The sequence below is a fragment of the Octopus sinensis genome, linkage group LG25 (assembly GCF_006345805.1).
Source record: "Octopus sinensis linkage group LG25, ASM634580v1, whole genome shotgun sequence".
Lineage (NCBI taxonomy): Eukaryota > Metazoa > Mollusca > Cephalopoda > Octopoda > Octopodidae > Octopus > Octopus sinensis.
In genome coordinates this window covers 14,695,703-14,708,226 of record NC_043021.1, presented here as the reverse complement: position 1 = coordinate 14,708,226, position 12,524 = coordinate 14,695,703, and the positions used below count along the sequence as shown (strand labels likewise).

Genomic DNA, 12,524 nt, shown 5'->3' with positions numbered 1-12,524 from the left:
CACTCTCCTCTCTCTCTCTTCTCATTCATTCATACTGACTCTCCTATTTCCAACCATCTTCACATATTTACTCTCCTTCATCACGACATACCCGAACTGCTCGAGTTTCTCACTCTTTAAGCTTCATGCATAAATGCATTTCTGCTTGACAACGTTCACATTTACGCACAATCCTATACCCACCCATGCTCTCATACACACACCTGTTCAACCTAAACTTCCTCGTGATATCCCCCCCCCCCCACCCATAACTGCACACTATTTTTTTTTTTTGCTAGTTATGCTTAGCCACCCTCCTTTTACACACCCTGTGTTTATGACAGAAGACCTCTATGTGGTCACTGGACATGCTAGAAATAGCTGCCAAAATCTCTTGCAAGTTGCTCCCTGACTGCATTAATGAAAAGAAGGACACATTGTACAGTGGAGTCTCTGGGAATGTCATGACTGGATTGCTTTTGATTATGGGTCTGTTCGATCAGACTAAACTACAACAACAAAAAACATGTTTAGGTACTTTTTCTCTCATCCACACTTATATACACCCTCCTTTTACACAACTAATTTTTATACACCCATTGTCCACGTGTATGCACTCTTCTTTTGTATCCATGCTTATACGTCTTTCTTACTCCTTGTCAACACACATGTACCCTTCTTTTACAAATCCATATTTATACACCCTTCTTTTCTGTTGTACACTCTTCTATACCCTTCTTTATGTGCACCCATGTTTATACATCTTTCTTATTCCTTGTCAGCACTTATACACCCTCCTTTTATACATCCACATTTAATACATCCTTCTTTCATCTTGTTCATACTTACACACTCTTGTAGATACACTTTCTTAGCAAAAAACACAAAAAAACTGGATGGTCACAAAGGGAAAGACCTTTTGACCATAGATAGCTCTCTGGTTTAAACATCAACGCTATATACACACTCACTTTACACCACTTGTATTTATATATACACTCAATTATTTCCCTTTGTCAACAGTTGAACACTTTTTCTTACACTATGTTCCTCTCATGTTTATACATACATACATACATATATATACATATATATATATATATATATATTCAACTGATTCTCTTTGTTGACAGTTATACATACATGCATACATTTTCCCTTCTCGTTATCACCATCTTTGTCATCATTGATGTCACCGTTATTGTTGTTGTTGTCGTCATCTTCATCATCATCATCCTTGTCGTTGTTGTTGTTATCCTCACTGTTGTCATCATCATCATGATCACCATTGTTGTCATTATCATCGTCTTCATCATTATCACCATCATCAATCGTCATCATCATTGTCATTGTTATCATTGTCATCACCGTTGCCTTCATCCTCCTCATCATCGTCAGCATCAGCATACATTCACTTTCCATGCTGTCATGAGTAGGACAGTTGTCACAGTCAGAGCCAATTCTTATCCCTTGCCACTGCCTTCATCGAACGGTTCTTCTACGTATCATTTTTACTTGTTCTCTACAGCTGGATGCCTTTCCTAATGCCTACCACTTTACAGGGCATACTGAATACATTTTTTTTTCCTGGCACCAACACTAGCGAGGTTGTCAAATCCTCGGCAAGACCAGATTGAAGGACACCCTTCAACCCACCACTTTCTCAGCATATACACTTCACAACTACATCAGACCCAACACTCCCAGTATTTATTCTGAGGTTAGCCAGAACGAAATATAAACATTACAGTGATACAATTCTTATGTTTTTTTTTGTTGTTGCTGTTGTTATTTAGCCCAGGGCCAGATCCAATCTATACACCATGTATGTCTAAAACTGTGTAAACAAATCATTCCTTCATTTAACCGTTTAGTATTCGGATTATTTCGTCAAGTGTAATACTCTTTTACTCTTTTACTTGTTTCAGTCATTTGACTGCGGCCATGCTGGAGCACCATCTTTTAGTACTTATTCTATCGGTCTCTTTTTGCCGAACCGCTAAGTGACGGGGACGTAAACACACCAGCATCGGTTGTCAAGCAATGCTAGGGAGACAAACACAGACACACAAACACACACACATATACATATATACGACAGGCTTCTTTCAGTTTCCATCTACCAAATCCACTCACAAGGCATTGGTCGGCCCAGGGCTATAGCAGAAGACACTTGCCCAAGATGCCACGCAGTGGGACTGAACCCGCAACCGTGTGGTTGGTTAGCAAGCTACTTACCACACAGCCACTCCTGCTGTGAATGCTTATTTATTCATTACTTTGAATTAATCGTGCATTCTCTCATGGTTTTGAGATTTCAGTGATGAGATTGTCTTTTATCCTTTACTTGTTTCAGTCATTTGACTGTGGCCATGCTGGAGCACTGCCTTTAGTCGAGCAAATCGACCCCAGGACTTATTCTTTGTAAGCCTAGTACTTATTCTATTGGCCTCTTTTACTGAACCACTAAGTTATGGAGACGTAAACACACCAACATCGGTTGTCAAGAAACGTTGGGGGGGGGGGACAAACAAACATACGCACACACACACATATATATATACATATATACGACGGGCTTCTTTCAGTTTCTGTCTACCAAATCCACTCACAAGGCTTTGGTCAGCCCGACGCGATAGCAGAAGAAACTTGCCCAAGGTGCCACACAGTGGGATTGAACCCGAAACCATGTGGTTGATAAGCAAGCTACTTACCACACAGCCACTCCTGCACCTTGTTTATTTTTAAGAATGACACTGCAGGGTAGGTGTGAGAGGCCAAATCTCGTCAGTTTGAACATAAAGCAGATACAATATTCAAGCATGATAAGGCCAGTTTTAACCCTTTAGTAATTCAGATTACTGTCGAATATAATGCTGCCTGATTCACATTGTTTTGAATTGATCATGCTTTATCTCTTAGCTTCAAGAGTTCATTGATGAGATTGCTTACTTTTAGAATGACATTGGAGGATAGGTGTGAGAGGTTGGATCTGGCCAGTTTGAGATGAGAACAATATTTAGGCCCAATATGACTGGTTTGAATGCTAAGGGGTCCAGTCCAATGACTGAAACAAGTAAAAGAATGAAAGAATACAGCAGTTCTGTTGACAAAGCTAGAAGTGTATCAGACCTTTATCATCATCATCATCATCATATAATGTCCATTTTCCATGCTGGCATGGGTGGAATGTCTTGGCAGGAGCTGACCAACTGAAGGACCACCCAGGCTCCATGTCTGTTTTGGAATGTTTTCTATAGTTGGCATGAAGCTTGCCAGGTCACTTATACCATGGAGCTTCGCCACCAACTTCACTTTCTTCAACCAAGCGACTACATCCGTGTCGCTGCAAAACGGTTGTATCATGTCGTGCGAAATACGGTCACTCATCATTCGTTTTTTTATTTGTTTTGTTTTTTTTTATAACGCCGAAATAGCTTGTAGTGTGATGGATGAAGAGGACAACAGAAAAAGAGAAGGAAATGCAACGGGCCTTACCTCAGAGAAAATCAGATCTCTCTCAACAAAGTCAATGCGTCTCGTCACTTCCTCGTCTCAGCTCCAACTGCCCCGGCTTCGTTGATGCCACACGTGCGTCGTCCCTCACCGCTTCCGCTTCCTGCCGCGCATGCGCCCTGCAAGCCCTACTTCCGCCCTCCCCTATCTGTCATCCTCTCCACCGACACCACAGACCCAAACGGAGATCCTTGATATTTAAGCTGCCGAGTACAGATGCCCCCTAATGACGATATAGACATGCATGTATGTGATGTTATACAGTGATCTGAATATGTATGTAGCAGGGACATGCCGCTTAGGTAGGCAAGGAAGGCAGAGCCTACCTTGAATAAGATAGATTGATAGCAACATTTTCCATTTATGGCAAAATATGAACCTAATTCAATAGAATTATGCAGGTTACTCTGATTACTGTGCATAAAATGCAAAATATTTTATGTTTTTGTAGATTAGGTGGCATTAGGAAGGGCATCCAGCTGTAGAAACTCTGCCTGATCAAGACTGGAGTCTGGTGCAGCCATCTGGTTCGCCAGTCCTCAGTCAAACCGTCCAACCCATGCTAGCATGGAAAGCGGACATTAGACAATGATGATGATGAGGTAGGCTTGATTCACCCCTGCCTTTCAATCTCAGTATTTAAGCTATGCATGGTACACATGCTGCATACATTCCTATCTTTTCTTTGTGTTATTAAGGCAGAAGTAAATCTTACTTCTTTATTGCCCACAAGGGGCTACACACAGAGGGGACAAACAAGGACAGACAAAGGGATTAAGTCGATTACACCGACCCCCAGTGCGTTACTGGTACTTAATTTATCAACCCCAAAAGGATGAAAGGCAAAGTTGACCTCGGCGGAATTTGAACTCAGAACGTAACGGCAGACGAAATACCGCAAAGCATTTCACCCGGCATGCTAACATTTCTGCCAGCTTGCCGCCTTCAAGTAAATCCGCCTTCAACTCAGTTACGCAGTTGTGTTTTGCTAATTTTTTTTTTATGCGTTTTACTACATAAATATCACCAACTGCCTACCCTGAGTAATTACTGATGGTACATGCCTGGAATGTTGTAAGTGGTTATATGTGTTGTAGTATAGCAGTTTAGACATGTGTGTGACGTAGCATCCAGACTTCCAGTGAATGAATGAATTTTGATATCAATACCTGTAGTGATACTGATGCCAAGCTGTATAGGCACCAATGTGGTGGTCTTTGTTTGTTCCTTCTCGAGTCACGCCTGGCTCATAAGGGCCGGTTTCCCGGTTTCCTTGGTGTATAGGTTCCCCACCTGGATGGGACGCCGGTCCGTCACAAGTGAGCTGCAAGATGCAGGAGGAAAGAGTGAGAGAAAGTTGTGGCGAAAGAGTCAGCAGAAGTTCGCCATTACCTTCTGCCGGAGCCACGTGGAGCTTAGGTGTTTTGCTCATAAGCACACACATCGCCTGGTCTGAGATTCGAACCCTCGACCGCGAGTCCGCTGCTCTAACCACTTGGCCATGTGCCTCTACATGTTTGGTGGTCATTGCTTTGGATGAAACCAGTGACATAGAAAGAGAAAACTTGCATGCATGATTAACTGCCAATCGTCTTTAAAATGTCTTGCCCAGGCCTGTACAATTTCACGGTTGAAGTAACATGATTAAATAACATCTGTCTATACAGAGATGAAGAGCAGAAATCATAAAATATATGAATAACTTATTGAGAATAATCTTTTGTACTCTAAGTACAAAGCCTGAAATATTGAGGGAGGGGGCCAGTTGGTTACTTTGACCCCAGTGCTCTGCTGGTACTTTATTTCATCGACCTCAAAAGGATAAAAGGCAAAGATGACTTTGGTAGAATTTGAACTCAGGATGGGCAAAACACTACTAAGTGTTTTATCCAGTGGGCTATCAATTCTGCCAGCTGGTCACTTTGTCATTGCGAATAAATAATAAAGGAGAGTAAGTGAGGGCAAGCTAATAAGAATAACTGAAAGAAGACAAAAGGAAAAACTGGAAGAAAATGGAAGAGGGATTGAAACAAAAGTATTAAGAATTATTACAAGGAAGCAGAAATAAATACCATTTTTCATGTGTATTATACAAGGGTTTGTGTATTACTCCCTCCCCCTCTCTCCCATACATATACACACATACATACATTCATATATAAATGTGTGTATGCATATACACACATACATGTTGTATGTGTGTGTGTGTGTGTGTGTGTGTATATATACGCACATACACACACACTTTCATTTTCTGTTTATCAAATCCACCCACAAGGGCTATTGTAGAAGATGCTTGCTCAAGATTCCACACAGTGGGACTGAACTCAAAACCACATGGTTTTGAGAAGCATACATCTTAACCACACAGCCACATATATAAATATATTTATATAAATATCACACACATGTACACAAACACTTAAACAGACACCAGATCAAATTTTGCTTATCTAGAATCTGAATAAATAAAAGTTACAAACAAAACAAACAAACACTTTAAGGAATCAAAAAAAAAAACCCCTAAAAAGCACCCCAAAAAGAGAAAATCAGATGTTGACCAGACCTCTTCAAATTAACTGAGGCTTGTCAGCAGATGGTTGTTAGGATTTTCAGGTCAGGACTATTTCAAGGTGTTCCTTCATAAGATAACTGGAGCATAATAAATAGTTCAAGGGTTTTTACCCCCCTTACCCACTACATTTAGGGTTTTCTTTATCCTTTTTTTTAAAAAATATTTTTGGTATTGTTGGGACACGCACGCACACACACATATATACACAGAGACACAGTAAGCATTGAAACGGAATCAGATGAGATATTTTGGGACCTGTAAAACTTTTAGTTATGCATATCCAAGTCAAACTGTTAATATAAATATTTAATCCTCACACAATATGTACTCAGTGAGTTTTCCTTTTCATTTATCCGCTGTTTGTCTGTTATATATATGTGTGTGTGTATTGTGTATCTGTCTGTTTATGTATTTACGCATCTATCTTTTTGTCTGACTCTCTCTCTCTCTCTCTATATATATATATATGTATATATATATATAATATATATATATATATATTATATATATATGTATATATATATATATATATGTATATATGTATGTATATATATATATATACACACACACACACACACACAGAGTAATCTCTCAAATATCACTGGTGTTACGTTCCAAAACACCCCACAATAAGTGAAAATCCGTGAAGCAGAAACAATACTGTACTGTATATATTTTAAAATTATTTTCATAATTTGTCTATATTTATTTTATTATAACTGCAAAACAACACCACGGAGAAATCGACGTAAGCTTAAATAATAAACTCCGAAAGGTGAACCGTGATATGGCAAGGAATTACTGTGTATATGTGTGTGTGTGTGTGTGTATATATATCCTGTGCTGGCACTACATAAAGTAGTTGGTATTAGGAGGGGCATCCAGCCATAGAACCCATGCCAAAACAGACAACTGGAGCCTGGTGCAGCCTTCTGGCTTGCCACTCCTGTCAAACCATCCAACCCATGCCTGCATGGAAAATGGACATTAAATGACAATGATGAGTAGGATGACGATATATACTGGGAGTGAAGGACCTCTAGTTCTTGTTAGAAGCTCCTTCTAGGAGAAGGTAAACCCAAATGAGATTCCTGAAGTGCAGCTGGTTTCTGATCATCTCAACCTCTGTTCTGCTACTGGTTTTATAGCTGATTGCACTGGAAATTGGTTCAGCTCTGTGCAACACTTTACCCACTCAAAACAAATTCTTGCACAGGAACTTCTTGGACTCTGGGAACATTTACAAGTACTTAACTGAGTTTAGGAAGTTTACATAATTGGACATGAGTTGGTTTCCACCATATACAGTAATCCTTCGACTATTGCGGGTGTTATGTTCCAAAAACCCCACGATAATTTGCTAAGTAGAAACGGTACTGTATTACTTGTTTCAGTCATTTGACTGTGGCCATGCTAGAGCACTGCCTTTTTTAGTCGAGCAAATTAAGCCTAGTACTTATTCTATCAGTCTCTTTTGCTGAACTGCTAAGTTACGGGACGTAAAACAGACTAGCATTGGTTGTCAAGCGATGTTGGGGGGACAAGCACAGATACACAAACATATACATACATACATATATATATACACAATGGGCTTCTTTCAGTTTCCGTCTACCAAATCCACCACAAGGCTTTGATTGGCCCGACACTATAGGTAGAAGACACTTGCCCAAGGTGCCATGCAGTGGGACTGAACCCGGGACCATGTGGTTGGTAAGCAAGCTACTTACCACACAGCCACTCCTACGTCTCTGTACTGTATATTTTTTGTATTTTGGAATTTGTATACATTTATTTTATTATAAATGGGAAACAACATCATGGAAGAATTGATGGAAACTTAAATAATAAATTCCGCCATGGTCAACTTTGCCTTTCATCCTTTCGAGGTCAATGAATTAAGTACCAGTTACACACTGGAGTTGGTGTAATCAACTTAATCCCTTTGCCTGTCCCCTCTGTGTTTAGCCCCTTGTGGGCAATGAAGAAATTAAAAATTTGAAACCATTATTATTATTATTATTATTATTAAGGCAGCAAGCTGGTAGAACTGGTAGCATGTCAGGCAAAATGCTTAGCAGTATTTCATCTATCTTTACATTCAGAGTTCAAATTCCACCAAGGTCGACTTTACTTTTCATCATTTTGTGATCGATAAAATAAGCACCAATTTAATACTGGGGTCAATGTAATCCGACTGATCCCCTCCCCTGAAATTGCTGTCCTTGTGGGAAAATTTGAACCCATTATTATTATTATTGCTGATGTTATTAAAATTTGAAACCATCATTATTATTATTATTATTGTGGAGGCGCAATGGCCCAGTGGTTAGGGCAGCGGACTCGTGGTCGTAGGATCGTGGTTTCAATCCCCAGACCGGGCGTTGTGAGTGTTTATTGAGCGAAAACATCTTAAACTCCACGAGGCTCCGGCAGGGATGGTGGTGATCCCTGCTGTACTCTTTCACCACAACTTTCTCTCACTCTTTCTTCCTGTTTCTGTTGTTGTACCTGTATTTCGAAGGGCCGGCCTTGTCACTCTCTGTGTCACGCTGAATATCCCCCCCCTCCGAGAACTACTTTAAGGGTACACGTGTCTGTGGAGTGCTCAGCCACTTACACGTTAATTTCACGAGCAGGCTGTTCCGCTGATTCGGATCAACCGGAACCCTCGTCGTCGTAACCGACGGAGTGCTTCCATTTCCATTATTATTATTATTATTATTATTACCATTGTTTGGTGGCCGTTCTATATCTGCACAGCAATAATCTTCCTGATTCTGCTGGTTTTCTTTGCTGAGTGTTCTACTTGATGATACCCGCATGGCATTGAATGAGCAAGACAATGCTGGAGTAGACAGCTACAACAGCATTTCCGATGCTCTGCCACAATTTATTTTTATTTCCTTTTTTGGTTGCATTGTTCATTCTTTCTTGGATGTGGCCTTTGTTTTATTTGCTTTATTTATATATTTTCTTTCCTTGTTTACAATATATTCTTTTATTCATTTATATATTTTCTTTATTTCATTTCTTTCTGGTTGTGTGCATAGGCACAGGGACATGGCTGTGTGGTAAGAAGCTTGCTTCTGAACCACATGGTTCCAGGTTGGGCAAGTGTTTTCTTTATAGTCTTGGGTCAAAGTTCTTGTGAGTGGATTTGGTAGCCGGAAACTGAAAGAAACCCATTGTGTGTGTGTGTTTATATGTCTGTGTTTGTCCCTTCACCATCGCTTGACAACCGACGTTGGTGGGATTACGTCCCCGTAACTTAGAGGTTCAGGAAAAGCGACCAACAGAATAAGTACTAGGCTTACAAGAATAATCGCTAGGGTCGATTTCTTCGCCTAAAAACCCTTGAAGGCGGTGCTCCAGCATGGCCGCAGTCAAACGGCTGAAACAAGTAAAAGAATACAAGAATATATTTTGTGTATTTTCTTTATTTTATTTTCTCTCTTTTATCCATTTTGGCCTTTATGCTCTTCATTTTCCTAAACTCTTGTAATTGGTTCCTTTATCAGATTGCTTCATATCCTCACCAGTACAGAAACCTCAATTCCTCGTATCTCAGCACAATTTTCCTCTCCTTCGTAGCAAAGACACCCTACTTAGAAATGCTAAAATCCATTCTCACGTCCTCGCCCAAATACCAAGCCGTATATTGCACCCGTCTCGTCAAAACTGACAGCAGTCTTATTAATTACTCGGGTTTAATGTTGTTATCTTTTAAATCCTTCTGTCAACGGAAACACCACTTAATCTTTCACCTTTCACCTTTTTGTTCGACAGAAGTGCAAGATAATTTATTTCACTTAATACACTTGCGTAATATTAAATATTTTAAAGCTCGAAGTTTGTCAAGGGAAGTAACTTGTTCCGTTAAAGAGTGGTCTCCCTTCGGTGAGACTATAACACCAGCACAAATGTGGTAACCTTTTAACTGCAAAATGAAATTTCCTGGTTATTTCCAGTTTTGGTCTTAAATATCTATCGAAAGATGGGATTGCTTTCATCGTCAAGCTACGTTGTCTCAATAAAATTGATATGTCACAACAATCGTTGTATCTTTTCGGTTTGAACGGCAGTTTTTTAAAATAATTTCCACGTATACTGGTAGAATGTGTTTATAAAACATCTTTTTCTCTTGGCTTTATTGAGAAAATTCTATAGTTTGTAAGATATTTGTTGTTTTTTTTCTTCTTCAATTTCTGCAATTTCAACCAATCAATGACGTCTATTGAGGTGAAAACATTCTGTGCCGTATGAATATGTCCCTCGTTTAAGAAACAGATTGGGTTTATTTACATTTCTGAAAAAAAGATACCCTTCCCCCCACCCCTAACCCTAAAACAAATTGAAATGCAAACAGATCGATACTAGGGTCATAATTATGGGTGACAATTTCATATGACACCGCTAGACAAAACTGCCGTTCAAACCGAAAAGATCCCAATCGTTTCATACAAGGCATTCCTCAACGGAAAATGGATTGGTGTATAAAACTGCTTTCCGCAGTTAATGGTAATAAAATTTTGAGTGGATATATTTTAATTCTGCAGTAAAAGGCTTTAATATAATTATGTATTCCAACCTTAGTTTGTCTCTCTAACATCTTGGTCACTTGTGGCCAAAAGAAAAAAAGACAAGAAAATAAACAAAATTCATAATTTTAATTATTTTTGTTAATCCTTCAATTTTGTGTTATTGTCACAATTTCTAACAGTATGTCTTTCCCTTTTTTATGTTGTGTAGGTGCGAGAATTAGTAGGAAAATGCACTTGTCCATCACAGTTTCCAATTATAAAAGTTGGCGAAGGAAAATATAAAATTGGTGATTCACAGACTTTAATATTTGTACGGGTAAGTTTAAACAAAAATTTTACTCTCTCTCAGTTTCTCTCATATCATTATTATTATTAACCCTTTCGTTACCAACCCGGCTCTGGCTCTGAGTACAAATGTCTTGTTTTCATAAGTTTTGAATTAAAATCTTCCACCAAACCTAAGTCACAATTTATGTTCCTAACACTAGCTAAATGATAACTAAGTAATTTTACTAAATTCTTTGTTATATTTAAAGTAATTGAAAGAAACAGAGCATCTCAAAATAAATACAGTAATGAAAGGGTTAAGATACATTTATGCTAATTGGGACAGTCATATCGATGAGGAGGCATGATTTTTGTCTGAAATCCTTCAATGTACTGTCTGTCCTATTTGCATCTATTTTTCTGTCAGTTTGAACTGTAAGGTTCTAAAGGAATAAGATGTGATCATTTTCAAACACTGGAGGTGTTTTGTGTTCCCTATCATTATTATGTTGGCTCTTGCATCACCCTTATGTAAATCATCTTTCTTCTTTCAGATATTACGGAACCATGTGATGGTGCGTGTTGGTGGTGGTTGGGATACTTTAGAAAATTATTTGGATAAACATGATCCATGTCGATGTCATTACAAAGGTGAGCCACACCTGTTTGTTTCTTTGATTTACATTTTCCAAACATTTAAAAATTATTTTCGTCATGGTTTGTTTCCAAGGAAGCAATGATCCATGGCTTAGTGGTTATTATGTTGGACTCACAATCTTAAAGGCATAGTTGTCAAGGCCGACTGTGTTGTGTCTTTTAGCAAAATGCTTCATTTCATATTGCTCTTTTCCAATCAGCTGAAAATACATACCAGTAACAGCATAGGTTAACCCTGTGAGGGATTGAAGTCCCGTTTAGAGGGGAGAGAGAGAATAGCAGCCTAGTACTGGGGATTAGCCCCATGACGGGCTGGTATTCTGTTTCTGGTGGGAAGGAATATCAGCTTAGTCTGGGAATTAATCCTATGTGAGACTGACATCCTGTTCAGGAGAGAAGGTGTCCCAGCCATATTCTTGGTGTTAACCCTCAGAGGAACTAGAGTTCCGATCAGGGGAGAGGGAGTACCAACCTCATGCTGAGAGTTAACTCTCAGAGGAACTGGAGTTTCGTTTAAAAGGGAGAGGGAGTACTATCCTAGTGCTGAGAGTTAATCCTCAGGAAAACAGGAGTCTCTTTCAAGGAAGAGAGGGTACCAATCTCGTACTGAGAGCTAACCTTCAGAGGAACTGAAGTCCTGATCAGAAAGGAGAGGGACTATCAGCCTAGTGCTGAGAGTTAATCCCATGGTGGGGTTGGAGTCCCATTCAAGGGGAAGGGAGTATTGTACTTCCAGTTGCTCATACACCATGGAAACCTGGATAAGCTTGAGGTAATGTGCATATAGGCACATCACTTCAAGCTTATCCAGGTTACCTAAAACTGAAGGAAATGGATGTCCTCTTGGTTTGTGTAGGCCCTCCAAGACCTGTAAGAGAGATGTTGGTGATGTTTAGCATAGACATCCACAAGCTGATGTCTGCAAGGAAAACATGAGAAGAGGGATGGATACCAGAGGGTTGACTTTAGAGAGGAAGGACTGGGTA

The 12,524-nt window shown here is 39.5% G+C and overlaps 1 protein-coding gene across 4 annotated transcripts in view; it reads left to right on the top strand.

Annotated features, from left to right (window-relative positions):
• Positions 1 to 12,524, top strand: part of LOC115224428 (flocculation protein FLO11-like) — a 280,680-nt gene that overhangs the window by 222,527 nt on the left and 45,629 nt on the right. For all 4 annotated transcript variants that reach the window (XM_036513307.1, XM_029795327.2, XM_036513306.1 and 1 more), the window contains exons 2-3: positions 10,823 to 10,930; positions 11,436 to 11,532. In XM_036513307.1, the coding sequence (XP_036369200.1) occupies positions 10,823 to 10,930; positions 11,436 to 11,532 (205 nt within the window). The remainder of the gene's footprint in view (positions 1 to 10,822; positions 10,931 to 11,435; positions 11,533 to 12,524) is intronic.